General features: G+C 44.5%; 1 protein-coding gene across 4 annotated transcripts in view; it reads right to left on the reverse strand.

Moving 5' to 3' along the window:
- Positions 1-19,282, reverse strand: part of ICE1 (interactor of little elongation complex ELL subunit 1) — an 84,288-nt gene that overhangs the window by 2,482 nt on the left and 62,524 nt on the right. For 3 of the 4 annotated variants that reach the window (XM_019509133.1, XM_019509132.1, XM_019509131.1), the window contains 3 exons: positions 12,332-12,492; positions 10,942-11,132; positions 8,138-8,244 (listed from right to left, as the gene is read on the reverse strand). In XM_019509133.1, coding sequence (XP_019364678.1) covers positions 8,138-8,244; positions 10,942-11,132; positions 12,332-12,492 — 459 coding nt within the window. Of the gene's footprint in view, positions 1-8,137; positions 8,245-10,941; positions 11,133-12,331; positions 12,493-13,146; positions 13,704-19,282 lie in introns of those variants that run through there. The other variant, XM_019509134.1, reaches the window with a different exon arrangement.

The raw sequence follows: 19,282 nt of genomic DNA on the forward strand, positions 1-19,282 counted from the left end.
AAAAAAAAAAAAAAAAATCACACAATTATCACAGTAAAACCTCTGGAAAAAAGGATGTAACAGTTGTTTAATTTGTTCATTGTGGTTTAAGATAAAAAAGAAAAACAGCGTATACAATTCAAAGTGCAGAGGAAGTTTATCTAACCTGATCAACTTCAAGTATAGGCACAATATTAGTTAGTGAAGCACTAAAGCTCAAGAGCATTGGTGAAACGGGGGTCCAGGAAGGGTGGTTGTTCCTCAAGGGAGCGATCCTAAGGGCACAGAAGGAGGCAATCCCATTGCGCATGAAAAGGGGCAAAGGGGCCAAGGAGCCCTCTTGGCTGAACAGGGAAGTCCAGGAAAGCCTAAGGGCAAAGAAAGAGGTATACAGGCTGTGGAAACAGAGTGGTACCTCCGTGGCTTGCACTTGCAGGGAATCAGTTAGGAAGGCCAAAGCAGGATTAGAACTTAGGCTGGTAACAAAAATTAAGGACAACAAAAAGTCCTTCTTCAGCTATATAGGGAGCAAAAGGAAGACACAGGGTAGCATAGGACTCCTACAGGACAAACTAGGGCAATTGGTGACAGAGGGAGTGGACAAAGCTGAGCTCTTCAATGAATTCTTTACATCTGTATTCCCAGACAGACGCAGGCAGGACACCAGCCCACCAACTGTTAGTGCAGACATAGTGAAGGGGCACTTGGAGGACCTGGATGTGTTCAGCTCAGCGGGCCCAGATGAACTTCATCCAAGGGTACTGAAGAAATTGGCCAGTGTCATAGCTGAGCTGCTGGCACGGCTGTTCGAGCACTCATGGTGCTGTGATCAGGTCCCAGAGGACTGGAAAAGGGCCAATGTGGTCCCTATTTTCAAGAAGGGGAGGGAGGAACCAGGAAACCATAGGTCAGTTAGTCTCACCTCCATCCTTGGGAAAACTCTGGAAAAAATCATTAAGAACCACATTTGTAGAAGCCCAGCAGGGGAAATAATGCTGAAAGGAAATCAGGACGGATTCACTGCTGGTAGATCCAGCCTGACTAACCTTGTTGCTTTTTATGACCAGGTCACAAAATGCTTAAGATGCAGGAGTCGAGGTAGATGTCACCTACCTAGACTTTAAGAAGGCCTTTGATATGGTATTTCATTCTGCTGTTGTAAATAAACTGACGGGCTGTGATGCAGATGATTACACAGTCAGGTGGGTGGCAAATTGGCTGAGGGGGTCGCATCCAAAGAGTGGTGGTGGTGGACGGGTCGATATTGATCTGGAAAGATGCGGGCAGTGGAGTCCCGCAAGGCTTGGTCCTTGGACTGGTGTTATTCAATGTCTTCATCAGTGACTTAGACAACAGCATGGAGAGCATCCTGTCCAAGTTCGCAGATGATACCAAATTATGAGGCAAAGTTAACATACCAAGGGTAGGGAACTGATTCAGGTGGAACTGGACAGGTTGGAAAAATGGGCAGAACAAAATAGGATGCGGTTCAACAAAGACAAGTGCAAAGTGCTGCATCTGGGCAAAAAGACCCACCAACACATTTACAGGCTATGGGAAGACCTTCTCCACAGCACAGCAGCAGAAAGGGATCTTGGAGTCATAGTTGACTCCAAAATGAACATGAGTTGTCTATGTGACAAAGTGATTAACAAGGCTAACCGCACTAGCAAATGCATGATGAACAGGTCCAGGAAGGTGATGCTTCCCCTCTGTGCGGCCCTGGTCAAGCCGCAGTTGAAGTACTGCATCCAGTTTTGGGTACCGCACTTCAAGAGGAATGAGGAGAATCTTGAGAGGGTTCAGAGGAGGCCACTCGTATGGTCCGAGGCCTTCAGGCAAGGCCCTACGAAGAGAGACCTAGATCTCTTCAGCCTTTGCAAGAGAAGGCTGAGAGGTGATCTTGTGACTGCCTATAAATTCATCAGGGGAGAGCAGCAGGGAATAGGAGACTGTTTACTAGGGCACCCCCTGGAGTAACTAGGAACAATGGCCACAAATTGACAGAGAGCAGATTTAGGTTGGACATTAGAAAGAACTTCTTTAACATAAGGGTTGCCAGAATCTGGAATGGGCTTCCAAGGGCAGTGGGGCTCTCCCCTACCCTGGGGGTCTTCAAGAGGAGACTGGACAAGCACCTAGCTGGGATCTTCTGACCACAGCGCTCTTTCCTGCCCAGGGCAGGGGGTTGGACTCGATGACCTACTGAGGTCCCTTCTAACCTAACATCTATGAATCGGGGAAGGGGGGGGTGCATACAGTCACAAAACGGGGAAAAAAACAAGCAAAGAAGAAAGCAAAAATGCCTTATTTCAAGTAAATTAAATTACACAATGACTAATGTTTATAAGGTACCTTTAACATAGAGATTTTAAAGCACTCCAAATGAACAGATTTCAAATGTATGAAGGGGTTAGTTAAATCACAACTGGTAAGGTAAAAATGCCTAAAAAGTGAAAAGCCACAAAAGTTTAAGAGTGCACAAAAAATGCAGAACAGAACAGGAAGCAAATACCACATACACCAGAAATGAGTTAACTATGCAAAGCAAATCGACCAGAAAAGCAGGGCCAACCCACAGCTTTTACCTAACCCAAGTGATCTTAATGAACACAGCTACTGGAATCTGTTTTAGATTTCATTTGAAACACTGTCTCCTGCAGTACTATGCGAAGGAAGAATTGATCCTTTAATAATTCAGAGAGGGCAGTGACACCTACTGGAATCTACAGCATTTTATATAGTATGTAGATGCAAGTGGAAAAAATATTGTGTGGAGTGAGCAACATAATAGGAAATCATAGCCTACAAAGAGCTGATTGGTTACATGGTCTTGGCTCACATTTCTAGCCACCAAATTCATTACAAGACTATTCATAAAATATTCTACTAATTTCCTACGTAAATAATACCTGTAGCAATCAAGGTGACAAACAACCACGGCCAGGATTTCAGTTTTATATTCGGTACAAGGTTGTTACTCCCTCCCCACTCGCAACATAAGCGCCGTTTTGCCCATAGCGCATACTTTGAAGTTATGATGCATAAAATATAAAGTATTGAATATGCTAATCCAAGACTATGGATCAAATGGTAAGATAAAAGAAACCATCCCGTCAACAGAACACATTCTGATCAATGTATTCAATTACTCTGCAAAACTAAGTTCATTGTTAGGTACCATATAGACAAAACAAATGAACTGAACTATCATTACATGGTCCAAAATCCTTTAGGAATCAACTAATCCTAGTCATCATTGACTAGGATAGTGCGATACAACTGCAGAAGCACTGAACTTTTATGTCAGTTTCCACTCTCAGAATTCTATATCCAATTCTTCATTCTTCAGAAAGCACTGAAACACGATTATCTAGCTGGCAGGCCACAAGGGGATAAATTGTGGACCCCCTCCCAGCTCCCACCCAAGCACTGCTGCCCTCATTGCTTTGGCTGCAGCAGTAGCCTGGAACTCCAACTCCCGTCCCTTGAGCTTCTTCATCCTGCCCTGCCGCAGGGAGCAGCGCAATGCAGCCTTCAATGCTGGTTAGCCTGCACCCCAGGATGCCTAAACAGCCTAGTGCAGTCAGAGAACTCACTGTAACGAAGCTAAGGATGAGTTGGGGTACCTCAGTACATAGTGCAGTGGGGGTGTGCAGTACAATGGAGGGGGAACATGGTTCAGCATGCAGAGTTCTGCAGTGGGAAGGCACATGGAGCAGCAGAGGGTGCAGCACAACCATGCAACCCTGCTGGTATGGCCCCCCAGTCACTTAAAAGCTGGAAAACTCTGCACTGAAAAATCTCTATCACAGCAAGGCTTGCTGAAATTGTGGCCAGAACATGGTCTTGGCGAGTACAAGGTACAATTTATTAGAGATGCATGCAGTTAAAGTGTTTCAAGGGACTTCTAGTCTGGAGGCAACTTTTAATTTGTTTTCATTTATCCAGTAGGGGTGTGCAAAGTGGGCAGTATTCAATTGAGATTTGGCCCGATTCAGGGGACAGCAATTCGATTAGTTGATTGGATCACTGTTCTGATTCAGTTCGGCCAAATCCGAAAACTCTACGCTGATTCGGAGAATCAGCGATTCAGCCATAGATACAGCTTTAAATGTTTTTTCTACATACCTCAAGGTACCAGGTGCAGCTCGTGAACGCTGTGATGGTGGAGCGCATGGAGCATCCCACAGGAGTACAGAGGGGCCCCCCCGTGTGCTTGGTGGCAGACCCAGAAGTACTTCTGGTCCACTTCCAAATCCACCACCGATTACGTGGGGGACCACCCCCCCAGCTCAGCAACTGGCCACAGGAGGACCCCAGATGTCCCCCAGACCCAGGAGGCACCAGTCGCCGAGCCGTGGAGAGGGTCCTTGGCATGCTCAGTGGCAAATCCGGAAGCGGACTGGAAGTGCTTCTGGGTCTGCCGCCGAGTGCACTGGGGACCACCCCGTGCTCCAGTGGGACACTCCATCCGCCCTACCATCTCAACATTCACAAGCTGCCTGGTACCTTGAGGTATGTAGAAAAAACATTTAAAGCTGTGTCTATATCCAAATCGCCGAATCTTTCCGAATCTCTCTGAATAGATTCACAGGGTTCTGATGTAGTTCAGAGAGATTAAAGGGTCTCCTGATTCGATTCAGATTTGGAGATTTGGCTGCTAAATCGGGCCGAATCTCTGCCAAATCGAATCAGTGACCAAACCTTTACATAGCCCTATCATCCAATTTTGCCTGAAAGATTTTCAAGAGAGAGAGCAGCAGTCGCTCTGCCATTTCTGTCTATAACATGAAGTTTGTGTGAAAACAAATACTGGAGTGAGAAAATGTAGGTGACGTTCAGTTACTATGCCAGCTCAGAAACCACAGGATTTGCCATTTTCTTCAGTGTTCCCATGAGTAGTCCCTCCACATAATTTGGCACAGATATTCAGCTAATACACAGTTTGCCAGATGTTTCACCTGATCATATGGCACAGAAAATCATACACTGGTTCCCTCTGATGCTTCTCAGTCCCTCTACATGATGGTGCAAGTACAACTGAACAGGTTCTGTGATGCATCAAACTCCAATGAAGTCAGGCTTAGTAACAGAAAACAAATCTTTCTCCAATAAATCGCCAAACTTGACAATTTTCATAATGGGCTGGTCACAATGTAATTTAGCTTTGAAGAAGTGAAGTGAATCTGCCCAACTGATCCAGCAGTATTCCCTGGTGAAGACAATGCTGTATTTTCATCATCTGTTTTCCCAGTCACACTGCAGCTTCATGAATTCCTTAAGTTCTGTGAAAACCACATTGTTGTGCTTTGCTGCTATTACTTCCTGCAAGTATTCAATGCTTGCAATCTGTCATCTTGAACAAGGATGAACAATTGCCATGTTCAGATCACAGGCTTTGCAGACAGTATCGACTGCTTCAGGAAGAAGTGCAAGGATTCTGCCTAGGGCTTCTCTGAACCTCCCATCAGTATTGCTGTCTCAGAACCATAACATATCACGCATTCTTTTTTGATAGCCCACACAGCAACTCTGCAAAAACAGCTCTGCAAGTGCTTGCCTATTTGTCTCCCAGACTCCCACGCAGTAGATAAAAATCTCGCAGTTCCATTTGGATGAACATACCACATCAGCACTGCTATCTGCTCTTTCACAGAAGTGTCATTGAGCCAAACTGCCCTCCAAGCTGAAGAATCTTGCCACTTTCACTTGTGCCAGATGTTTGCATTGAATCTGTAGCCCTCTCAGATGCATCGGCTCATTTTCAGTTTGGATTCTGTGGTCACCATCCCAGATCTTAGAAAATCAGGCCTAAGTCGGCTGTTGAAAGTGTACTGAAATTGCCTGTGGTCTGAAGCCTCTCCGTCTATAATGCTTCCACACAACATCAAAATTCTGACAACTTCCCGCTAAGCATGTACTATTCATTCAATGTTTTTCTAATCCTGCTTCAGAAACAGGTGGGCTATTATTTGTCTTTCATCACATACACAAATAATGCATCAGCCATAGGAACTACAAACCTCATTTGTTTTCAACTTTCTGTGCCTCTGAGGAATCCTATTCCCATGGACCAGTCTGTCATTAGTGATGATGCCAACACTGCTTCTTTACAGTTTTCCAAAAACAAATCATGGTTCACAGATGACTCCATCCATATGCTTTAAGTCCCATGCAAAATTGTATTCTTGAAGAGGCCTCAAATTGTAACTTCTACAGTGCTCACATGGGTCTGATTTTGTTTGTTTGGAAACAGAAAGTCTGCAGGTGACATAACCTATGGGTTAAAACTGTTGCATTTTGACATCTGTCAAATGGTCAACATTTGTGTAACAGTGTCACACATTCTGCATAGGTGGGAATCCTCTCTTTCAAAACTGTACATCCTGCTATTTGGCAGGTGCTGGTCCTTCACCAGTGGACGTGGTTTCAACTTCAGGAGCTGCCTCTGCCTCACTAATGTTTAGAGTGGCATTTACAAGTACACTTGGTTCTTTGGTGAGATAAGTTTGTGACACGTGAAAACAACAATAAAAATACAACACAACACTGAAGAGGGATAGCACCAGATATTGTAGAGTCTGGAATGTCTAGTTTTTTACATGCTTTCTTACCAGTTCAGTAAAACTACCATAACCTGTGACATTTGTGTTTTCTCCTTGTCAGATACATTTTGCTTTCCTCTTTTGGGAAGCAGACAATCATTTTCTCTTCAGATTCACTCCTAAAAATGCCTTTATATCTTAGGTATTTTTGAGTAATTTGGTATGGTACACTTTGCATTTCCTGCGTTTCAGGATCAGAGACGGGGCTCTTGAAATCATCTACATCCACAGGCAGCGACAGACTGTTGAGCAATCCTCTTGCAGCCCAGAAACGGCACATGGTGTGCTGTGGAGAGGAGACCTGTGTGGGGCACGATGAGAAGGTCAGCAGCTGTGTGGTGTGAGCACTGGCGAGGGGAGGGCTGTGTGCTGAAGGAAGAGCTTGCTCACAAGGGGCATAAGGTGTGTGGAAAGATGCAGTGTTCGGGCACTCGGAGACACTCCAGACAATGCCTGCGCTGGGAAAAGGCCCTGGGACAGAACTGGTAAAGGTCCCCCAACCTGGACTTGCCCCATTTACCTGGCCTTCCTGCTCCGTAATCCCAGGCCAAGCAATCCTCCCCTGACCACAGCCAGCAAGAAACAGTCAAGCACAGTGCTCAGAGCACCCACTGGGGGTCAGGCCAGTCTGCTTACTTGGGTGCCGTGGTTCCCACCCAATCTGTAGCCTAAGACTCAACCCCTGCCCCCAACATCTAATATCTATCTCCCATTCTTCAACACAGTCGCCACTCCAGCCACACCCACACTTCCTCAACAATCATGCAAGCCTCACCGCAAGCAGCTCACACCCTAACATTCAACAGCTCTCACCCACCATCTTCATCCATAGGCCCCTCTGTACCCACACGTTCCCCAGACCCTACATAGACCCTACTTCCTGCCACAGATTGCCATAAACCCCAGCAACCTCGTAAGTCCATAGTGTGATCCACCCAGCCTACCTTCTACCCGAATGACTAGGTTAAGAAAGAACATCCCGTCTCACATGCACAGTCACCAATTTGCATACAAAAGCAAGTCAGGCAAAATGCAAATGCTCCTCCTCTCCCAAATTGGGAACAATTACACAACAGTACACAGCTTCCTCCTTCTCCTCTTGTGATGAATGAAGGAGGTGGTCTATGCAATCACATCTACAAGGCAGGAGCCTGCCAGAACATCTGTAAAAAGAGGTGGAACCCCAGAATACAGCAGCACCAGAACCTTCTGCACAAGGATGTGGCATACGTTAAAAGGATTCTTCATTTCCTACTAATAGATCCCAAAGTCACTGAGCCATAAGAAATCTTTCAGACACCATAATCTAACAATTTTTCCTCTGAAGACTCAAATACATACCAAAATTAGGTCAAATTTCCCATGTAGAGAAGATGAGATAAGATGTCTGCATAGGAAATTAAAAACAGTTGATTTTTTTATGCAATCACATTAAAAGTAAATGAATTCAAGATCCAAAAAGCATACAAACACTTCCAGCAGTCCCCCTGACATCTTCAGAGGGCACACCTATACAAAGTAAGGAATCAAACAAAACTTAGGTTACTCACCAATTAGCCTGAGTGCTGATGCTACAATAATATCTGGAATAGACTGAACAGCCTCATGTCCTTTTCTGTGCTGTATCCACTTATGCATGAGAGGCCAAAGCTCTTTACTGTGAAAAAAAACGAAGGCAGAAGTTGAAAACATAAGACTTGAAAGACCAATGTACTGATACAGAGCTAGTCATGTAAGAAATGAATACATTGTATAGTTCTTCAGCTTACCATGCAACTTTTACCATTTTGTCTGATGAAAGATCTATCTTCTTGCAATTAAATTTTACATGCCATACATCCTGCCCTCTGAACAGTTATAAACCAGCTTTTTTCCCTGCTTTTTTTAAGGAATAAAAACAGACCTGTTGTAAGAAATAAATTCCCCTAATATATTCTCAACTAGGGTTCCATGGCAGGGTTGGGTGCCTTGGGATCCTTTCAAGGGTGCCACAGAGTGCCACGCAATATTAGCAATCTTAGGTGTGCAAACCATTATTCACAAGGTAAACCCAAAGATTTCAAATAGGAATCCAGTCTCAAAAACATTCTGACTGGTTGCTGCCTGAGGCTTTTTCCAATAGCAAATTGTTCTATAATTTTTATGTAGTCAAAAAACAAGTGAAAACTAAGGGGGGGGGGGGGCTGGCCCAAGGCCAGCCAGATACCGAGGTGGGGATGGGAGTGCGTGGCGCGTGGCCAGCCCAACTGCACTTTTGGGCTGAAGCCAACCTCCCCCTGTCTGTCTGTCTGAGCAGCAGCAGGCAGGGGGCGCAGCTCCAGCCCAAAATGCCATGGCACACTTGGACATGGCTGACGGCACACTTGTGTGCCACAGCAAACCAGTTACGAAACCTTGGGTTAAATGCAGCTAACACTAAGCATGCCTGTAAAACACATGACCCGTATGGGGCACATATACTGATGAGAACCTACCACAAGGATAAGTTAGGACAGCCCACCTGAATAAAACATATGGTAGTGCCCACTGAGTGCAGTCCCCCTCAGTGCCAACTTTTTCAAGTCACTGCACTGAATACATTTTGACTTCCTCTTCAGTCCCACAGCTGAGCTGTGCCTTTCTTTCCTATTTCCAATGAGTTCAGTTTCTTCACCAGCCTTAAATGTCTGGCAAACATCAAACTGGGACCCAAACACTTCACCCAGAATCCATCTGTCACCCCCTCTCTCAGCCTGTTGCATGTGATTAGTGTGGCCCTGCCTTCCATCCAAGGTTGCCCTGCGCCATGGCTGTCTATACGTTTTTGGAAGATCCCAGGACTCTGACAAGAACATACAGTTCCAGTCATGAGTGAGGGGCTAAGTTGCACATGGATCCTTTGTGGGAGGGAATATCTGGAGTATGTACACACACACACACACCCTTTGTTCTGGGGGTTACCACGGCTTGAAACACTCATATCTGCTGGGGTCCAACTCAACCATCTATATGGTAAATCATGAGTCTTTTGGCTTTGGACTAACATCATGAGTTTATACACTCTATAGGTAGGTAAAGTGCTGTTTAACAGCATGCTTACGGAGTACCTGCACTAAAACTTGCAGCAGTTTCAGAAGAGGTAAATGGCATCTATTCTACAAGAACTAAAACCTATGGATATGTAATAATTTCTCTATATGAAACTTATTACATGTATGTTTATTTCAGTCAGTGTTTTCAAATTTTTCCTTTGCTTCAGTGTGCTCAGGGAGAACAGGGTCTGACAGTAAGGAGGCAGGGGAAAGGAAGTTTGGGAAGGGTGGGCCGAGGGTAAGAGGGCTATGTAACCCCCTCCCTCTACCCCCCAGATTTATTTTCCCTGCTGTAGCAGTGGGAGGAAGACACATTCAAGGCAAACCTCCAATAATTACATTCTATACCTGGAAAATTATAACAAATACATACATTTCCATATATAGAATCTAATGATTGGGGGGGTCGCCTTATAACCAGTCATTAGGTCTTATAATAGGTCATCATGTTCAAGTAAATACAGTACTTCTAACTTTCCAGGATGTCAAATACTAGACCTTAACAGTTCTGCCTATACATAAAAATGGGAACCATTAGGTTATTCACAATTTATATGACTCTCACTGGTAGCCTATATCTTAATTAAGACCGTATATATGCAAATTTCACTGCAGCTATGCTTTTACCAATTCTAAAAAAAGCACTGCCCTGAAATAGCTTTTGTGACATGTATCATACACAAAAAAACAAAAACAGGTTAGCTTTTGTAATTTGCAGGGTGTTCACATCATGCCATGCCATACAAAGTTCTTCCCTTCAGGAATATTACTAGTTTAATTTGGCTTTATATGCAAATTGAGGCTCTTACAAATAACTAGTATTTTTTCAAATGAAAAAACTTTAAACACAAATGCTCTGTTTAATCAGCCCATAAGCCTACCACTACCACATTTCTGTATATCATACACACACTGCACATTTCCACAAAATGTTTCTAAAATTACTATGGATACTAAGGCTGATGGCAATCCCCGGCAGTAAAAAGGCTTCTTGCCTCCTGAAGCAGAAACCAGGAATAGACTAGACAAAATACAATAGTGTTTTTGTTCCATGCTAGAGTTTTGATTAGAATCAATACATCAGTTTTGAGGTGCATTTTTCAGTCACTCTTACATTATTTGGAAAAAGACAACTATTTTCAGAAGAGGCAAGTCAAAACATTTTACTTCCTTCACAAATTGATCTGGGCCAAGAGGCTAACAGGTGCTCCTACATCCATTCAAAATGCAAACGATTTGAATAACTCTAACATTTTGAAGCAGGGAGGTGAGTCACACAATACCTAATGATATTGTTGTGGGTCCAATCCCATTTCAGATGAGAACATAGTAGCTCAATGGCAAATATGTACTCCCAAGTGCTTTCAGGTAGGTCTTCTCCATACTGATCACTCGACTGGAATTCGAGTTTTGGACACAGCTGTATTGCCAAAAGTAAGCTTGAAACCATAATGCCTGCATCCAAAGGTGACTCCTGGAAAATTAAAGATTGACCTTTAAATGAAACGTTATCTATCAAAAACTTTCTTATAAGCTTTCTTAACACTGCCAACAAACATATCACCACCAGCTTTTCCTACTGGTACTGAATCAGTAACACATACCATAATTTATGTTTTTATTCATAACTCCGTTTTATATCTTCAATACTTTCCTTTCATAGATTGGTTAGGGTCCAACTGGATTACACGCACTTCCATATGAACAGAGGTTACTTAACAGAAGCTGTTCATTGAAAGTTACCTTTCAATTCCCACTTATGGCCCCCCAAACGCCAAGATGCAGAACTGAATTGAAAAGCATTGCAAGATAAGTCTCATGCAAGTGCAAAGCCAACTACTGCTCACCAAGGAGTACCCCCATTATATCAGCTCACCCCCTAAAACTGATAAATGTTTCATGGGCTAGTGTCAAATGTCATAATAACAGTGGAAAGCCCATTACCTTCATAAGAACAAGGCAAAAAGAAAGCCGAGCAGGGTGGTACCTTAGCAACTAACTAGTTCAGAGAGGTATAAACTTTTGTAGACAACAGCCTACTTTACCAGATGCTACAGCAAGTGCTGTCCTGCCTTCTGCCCGATTTCAGACTAAAATGACCAGCTACCTCTCTACTCAAGAGCAAAGCAAGGGCTCTAAAACACATGTACCATATGCCCTTGAGAAGCCTGAGGATGATTTAGATGCATTTATTTGCAACATAACTGTGGAAATCCGTAATTGTGGAGTGACTTAAAGAAATCCTGAAACTTAAGGTGTAGCAGGTATTTTAGGACTGCTGGGACCCCATCATAAACTGGGATTAGCAATTTATTTCCATTTGCATCATTTTAGGGTAAATCCTTTCCTCACTTGTAAGGCTTCCACAGAGGGTTAAAAAACAAAACAATACCAACCCCCCCCCACCAACTTTAAAAAACAAAATATTTAATAAGAAAACAAAAGTGCATGTTAAAAAAACCCCATCAAGGTTTAAACAGGAAAGAGGGCAGCAGGAAAAAGCAAAACAGGCAGCAGCATTAGCAGCTGTACACTGTAACAGATTACTTGGGAGACTTCTGTTGTGCCTCTCTTTGCATCCTTCTGCCTGTTAGTGGTTTAACTAGGCACTAAGCTTGCGTGCAAATTAGTGCAGACCTAAAGCCCCACTCAGATAGCAAAAGTACAGGTTACCTTTTCCCAGTTCAAATAGGCATTCAGGCATTTCAGCACCTCTCCTTTTGCACGTTGCCTGGCAACTAACTGCACAGCTTTGTTAATCACACCTTGGAAGGAGAATATATCTTGCCACACGCTTGCGATAAACAAAATCAATTTCTCAGATTCTGGAAAGTCTAAGAGAGAATAGAAGAGATCAATCAAAGGGGAGATAAGTCTCTAATAACTTCTTCTTTTTTTTTTTTTAAGTCAGCTACTCAGACTGCAAGGCCAGCACACTTCTTTACAGGTGGTTCTTGCTTAAACCATTTCTTCACTGTATACATTAAACATACAACTGGCTTTAAAACATTTCACACTGTCAAAATAGTTCTTTAGACCCATTTTCAGAACACCATGCAGTCTCCCTACAAGTTTTTGCAAATGCCTCTGCTGAAACAGAAATAGTGGGAGCTGGTAGTCAGGGCTGTAAAGACAAATTAATTACGATGGTCAAAAATCTTTACCTGCTGTTAAATAATTCTTATCAAATCTTCGGTGTCAAATTACATTGTACCTCTAATCATGCTGTTAGCTAATTCAGAGCCCTCCCTTTTCTGTGGGTTACCCACCAAGCAAAACATATTTAACATACAAAGAATTTTAAAGCCATCACAACTGTCAGAAGACCTCAGCAGTCCTGGTGTTGTAGCTATAATGGCCCAAGGCTGCAGAAGAAAGACGGACACGTAAGAGTGGGATTAGTATCTTGAAGGATTTTAAAAACAATCCTCAATTCCCATTTAGGCATCTAAATGAAGTATTATCCATCCATCCAACCACCCATCCATCCTTAACTTGACAGGATTGCTTTAATCCAACACACCATGTTATAAAGACCACCACTAAAAACTTAGCTACACTTAACATTTGTTTCCAAAATAATTAGGAAGCAATAATTACCATGCTTACAGGCAGTGGGGTTTTTTAACGTTATTCTCTTATTTTCACAGTACATTTTGATAACCACCCCAGAGCAGTACCCTGACATCGAAAGATGATCTAGATAAGACTCTGATTCTCAAGTGGAAGCATCTGTCATCAAGGCCTCAGGTCTTTTCACTTCAATATGGACAGGTCTTCTGGAAAGACCATGGCCATGTTACACGTGGATGAATAAATCTGTTGATATACAGACTGCACACAGCCTTACACTGAGTTATGGTAAACCTGGCAAACTACATCAGGAAAGACCATGCATCTTGGAAGTCCAAGGTCTGCATTCGTTGTTGCTCTTGGGTGAGCAAGAAGTTTGTTGATGCAATGGTATATGGTTTTTTGAACCACTTCCTGGTATAGCCAAGGTCGTCACCATGTTTAGTGAGGCCCTGGAGTCCCTTCAATTCATCTGTGGGACAAGCATGGGGAAAAAATACCTGTGCCACATCTGGGAAAGATGAAAAGACAACAGCATGCAGCTTGCTGTACATGGAGACGGTGTCTTCCCTCATTATCTGCCTGTCTTTCTATAAGCCACCAGCTGCCATGTCTCAGCTGGTTTACAATTTGCCTCTGTGGAAGGGACAAACTAGTCCCAGAGACACCAGATGATACAGGTTTTCCAGTCTAAGGCTGCACAAATGCACACTGAAGTGCACAACAAAACTATAGTAAATAAGGTAGAAGTACTGAAACAAAGGCATGGGGAGATACTGAGGAAGGATTAGCCACAAGTCTCTTCTTGCTCCCTTTCATGGACTCCTTTAAAATCCCTTCCTGAAATTGTGCTGCACAGAGGGGGTGGTGGACAGGCGGGTAATGAGTTTCTACTAGGCTCAGTGGCAAAGGAACACTTTTTTGAAGGAGGGTACCATTCTTTTGGAAGTATGTAGTAGGGCTGTGTGAAACTTCAGGTGTTGATTCAATTCGGAGGAGATTCAGCCTGATTTGGTGGCCAAAAATCCAAATCCATATCAAATCAGGAGACCAATGAAGAAGTCCGAATTGGTTCAAAGCTCTCTGAATTGATTCGGAAAAGATTCGGAGAGCTTCGTTGATTTGGGCAGTCCCCGCTCACTGCAGCACAAAGCTGGACCCAGACTACTGAATTACTGAATCAAATCACTGTCTTCCGAATTGACTGTATCCGAAGCGAATACTAGCTGCTTTGCACAGGCCTAATATGCAGCCTCTCTGGAGGAGGCTGGTTGCAGGGATGCCACCATAATCACAGAATCATAGAAAAGTAGGTTTGGAAGGGACCTCTGGAAGTAATCTATTCAAAACCCATGGCTCAAGGCAGAACAGTCTCTGCCTAACCCGTCCTGGACACATTTGTTTAACCTGCTCATAAAAATCTTCCAATGATGGAGATCCCACAACTTCTCAAGAAATATGTTCCAGTACTTAAACTACTCTCATAGTGAGAAAGTTCCTTCCAATATACAGCCATGTCATCCATTACTAGAAACTGCCCTCTGCATTGGATAATGGACCTAGACTTTCCTTGATCTTCCTCTTGCTTATATTTATAGAATCATATTTATGTCCCTTGCTAGTTGCATTTCAATTTGTGCCTTAGACTTCCTGATTTTCTTCCTGAATGCCTATGCAATACTCATACCGGGTAATGTGGCCAGATTTTTTATGAAATCTGACAAATCTGGTTTCTAAAGCTGCTGGTCAGGATGTCACCATGTCCAGTTTCTCAAGGAGAAGCAGCCACAGTACCAGGCCTATCAACAAGTTACAGTATAACATATAAGATTTATGTGTAGAAATAGCCAGTGCTGAGGGAGCACATACTGCAGAGTAGGCAGAAGCAGAAGCTCCTAGGACTCGGAGCTCTGAGGTACCTGATGCTGAGATTGCTACCAAGGTAGCAAGACCTGTCAGTTTAGTGGGTACCGCATAGCCTGTCTTGGAGGCTGGAAGACACCTCTCAGGCTTTCAGCCCTAAAAAGACTGAATTGGAGAATCACAAATGCAGTAACTCTTATGATTTGACCTATTAGGCATTGGAAATGATGATCTACATGGTGGCTCACTTCTTTTTCTGACTACTTTCTACCCATCAGATGTCAGTGTCAAAGCAGTGGTAGATGAACCAAAGTTTTGACTAGATGTACCTGGGTGGTTCCGGGCTGAATCTGAACTTACCTGGATATTAACAGATTAACCAAATGGCCAATGCCAAAATGTAGTAACCCGATGGTAAGTACCATCGCCGCCAGCGCCCTCGAGGAGACCACCCACAATAGGATCACGAGGCAACCAACCAGACGTGACTTGGCCACCTTCCTCAGAGGCTTGCTGGAGGGCAAGTTTGGCAGAGATGGCGGGAATTTTGCCTCCCTGTGGAGCCACGCCCGCAACGCCATGTGCCGCCTTGGGAAGCGCGTCAGCTGCATCTGGATTTGGACCGAGGCGCGCCAGGAGCTGGGAGTCTCCTGCAATCAGCCCCGCGTGCCGACAGCGTCACCGTGACGCCCCACATGAGGACCTTCCTGGAGCAGTTCCTGAAGGACACCATCCGCAGCCAGTACACCAGTGACCTGAGGGACAAACCCGGTCAGGGCAAGATCTTCAACGTCACCTCGAAGTGGCACTGCAGCAACCATTTCATGCCCAGTGGAAGCTTCATGTGCTTCGCGGACTGGCACTTCCCCCACCGCGCCAGCCTCAACTGCCTGCCTCTGAAAGGGGCCGTTCGCTTCGGCCACTGGGACAAGAGGTGCTGACAGTGCAGCTATGCGGCAGAGACCCTCCTCCACACACTGTGCAGCTGCTGACCGCACGCCAGAGCCTGGCAGCTTCACCACAATGCTGTCCAGAACCGCCTAGTGAGGGCCATCCCAGCTGCAGCAGGGGAGATCTCCGTGAACTGCACCGTCCCAGGCTGCGAGAACCAGATGTGCCCCAACACCATGATCACAAATGAAGAGGCCAAGAAGATTGTGATTGTGGACGCGACCGTCCCCTTTGAGAACCACTGCCAAGCCTTCACCGACACCTGGGCTTGCAAGCAGGAGTAGTATGCCCCACTGGCCGACATCTTAAGGGGCTGCAGCTACAACGTAACACGACTCATCATGGGAACGCTCAAAGCCTGGGACCCCAGTAACGAGAGCGTCCTGCATGCCTGCCGCATTTCCCACCGCTACATCAAGCTGATGTGCTGTCTCATGCTGTCTAACACAATCCGCTGGTCCTGTGACAGCTACATGGAGCACATCATGGGCCACTACCAGTACACTGACCCCACCAGACTGACAGCCACCAGACCAGACCCAGAGGGGACTGCCTGAACCCCACTCTGCACCTGATGGACTTCACTTCGAGAAGAATCTTCCGGTGTAACGGGGTGGTCCATTGCTGAAGAGGACCCCCGCGATGAGACTCTATATGAACTGAGAAACTTTCTTCAATCTACTTCCTCCACCATTGCGGACCACTGTATGGGTTTGTGTCTGTCTATTTTCTCTCTCAGCATCAGGAACCCCCTCCCTTCTCTTCCCCCACCCTCTCCAATGTGTTTTGGATTCATAACTCTTAACATCTACTAATAAAATTCAATCCCTCTTGGATTCTGATAAGTTGCCACTAGTTCTTAACAGACAAAGCATCACACAAGGTACAGAACTCTAATCCCAGAGATATTGTTTTGGCCATGCTGCTAACATCTCTCACAATACCTATAAACTTGCTAGGCACAATCAGATCTGAGCTCACCACTAGGGACATCCTGACCATTGCTGTTGCACCAACAAGGATCAGAACCAATAACACTTGCAACCCTACTTTGTTCTCCCTCCTCTTAGGTGTCCTTTTGTCCCTCCCACAGGGTCTTCCCTACTTGTCTTTCAGATTTTCTAAGGCCAACTGCACTGCAGCATGATACGCTAAGATGGTGCATCCAGTTTTGCACAGCCTAACCAAAAAACAATGCACAGGACAATGCATAGGAGTGATCTGACCAAGCAAGAAGGAAGATGTCCCAAACTGAAGATTCAAGCCACAGCCCAGACCAACAGCTGTCACGACCGATTCGCTAGCTGAAGCCCACTCGTAACTGACCAGCTGCCTCATCCTGAAAAAGCAGTTTACTCCTGCTTTTACTGTCCATTCTTTGCCAATGTGTCTTATTTAAGACAGAGAAAGTGACTATTTGTCCACAACTGAAAACTCAAACAGAACTCTTTCTTCCCCCTAAGCAGAAGTGTTTGATAAAAATGAGGTGCTACAGCTACACAATAAATTTACTGTCCTAGCAGCAGCACCACTGGGTGCTTTGAGCTGTTCCAAGAGGGTTCTTCTTAGCCAGAATCAAGTTCATGTAGCACTTCAGGCAGATTCATTACAGTTGCTGAGTGACAGGTCCATTTAGCATGCCTCCAGAACCATGCACACATGGCTACACTGCAACCAACAGTGTTAACACAGATGTGGTAATCTGTCCAAAGCAAGGAAGCATGCACAAGGCATCACTCCTGGGACATTTAAGTTTACCATGTAGACATACCAAGAAACTGATCATCCTCTTTGAAAGAGGGACTTTTTAAATTTGTTACACAATTTCAGAATTGTTTGTGCATATTATATAACAATAACATTTCCCAACTTTGCTATGAAATTCTATAGGCTGAAGAACAGTAAAACGGGTCATCCAACATTCACAAGTTTGCAGAACTACTAGAGGCAGGATCTAAAGAACCAACTCAATATCTACAACTGTAAATGAAAAGAGAACAGATCAAGCTACTGGAAAAGAACTAAACTGTCAAAATACCAAGGCTTAACAATTGCCTGTAACAAGTAGCACAGAATATTATTAAAGCAGAATCATAGAGGTAGGGCTGGAAGAGACCTCCAGAGGTCATCTAATCCAACCTTCAGCCTGAGGCAGGACCATCCTTAGTCAAATCACCCGATACAAATCCATAATCTAACCTCACAGAGAAACTACAGCCAAACCAGACACAACAAAAGACATAACACCCTAACCTGCCACAAGTAAAGCAGGGTGACCATGGCAGCCAAGGTCTTGCTTCTGTAAAAGGCTGTTAATATGGGGTCAAGAGATCCCAGGAACATGGCTATGCCCCCACTACAGAGGAAGAAAATCCCCACAGTCCGCACCAATCTGACCACGGTGCAAAATTCCTTCCTGAACCCAAGTATGGCAATCAGTCTGAACCCAAGTAGATGGACAAGGCCTTCTAGCCAGGAACCTCCATCTTTAAGTCCCAGCATCAACACTGGAATACCCCAGCCAAAATCCCCAACCTTGGCTGCAGCCAACATCCAAGTGCCTCTGAGAAAGGCTTACAACTCCTGCTGCACCCTGCATCCCATGTAGTAGCAAAGGAGGAGAGGGGGGGAAAAGGAGGGAGTGGGCACAGAATTCCCTTCCAGCCCCATGCGGCAACCAAAACCCAGAAACATGGGGAATTCCTATAGTATAACACAAGCTTAACCCCAACGAATGGCTGTCCAACCTCTCTAGTGATGGAGAGTCCACAACTATCTTAGGCAGTCTATTCCACTGTCTCAGTGCACAACTGTGAAGAAGTTTTTACCCAGATATTGAATCAAACCTCCTTTGCTGCAACTTCAAGCCATTGTTTTGTGTCCTACTCTATGCAGCAAAAAAGAAATGAAGGTGTTTTCCCTCTTCCTTACAGCAGTCCTTCAAGTTTTTTAAGACTGCTACCAGGTCTCCTTTTAAGCACCTTACCCTCCAGCTGAACATGCCTAGCCCCTTCAAGCCTCTCTTTGTATGACTTCCCTTTCCCTTTATCATTTTTGCTGCCTGCCTCTGGATCCTAACTTCTCCATGTCCTTTTTTAAAATATGAAGCCCCAACTGAATGCAATACTCTAAATGAGGCCTAATCAGTGCAAAGTAGAGAAGCACTTTGATGTCCGCATCTTGCACCCATGCTTCTATTGATGCATTCCAAAACCATATTTGCGTTTTGCACAGCTA

Source organism: Gavialis gangeticus, unplaced genomic scaffold (genome assembly GCF_001723915.1).
Source record: "Gavialis gangeticus isolate Ggan-Ray unplaced genomic scaffold, GavGan_comp1, whole genome shotgun sequence".
Taxonomy (NCBI): domain Eukaryota; kingdom Metazoa; phylum Chordata; order Crocodylia; family Gavialidae; genus Gavialis; species Gavialis gangeticus.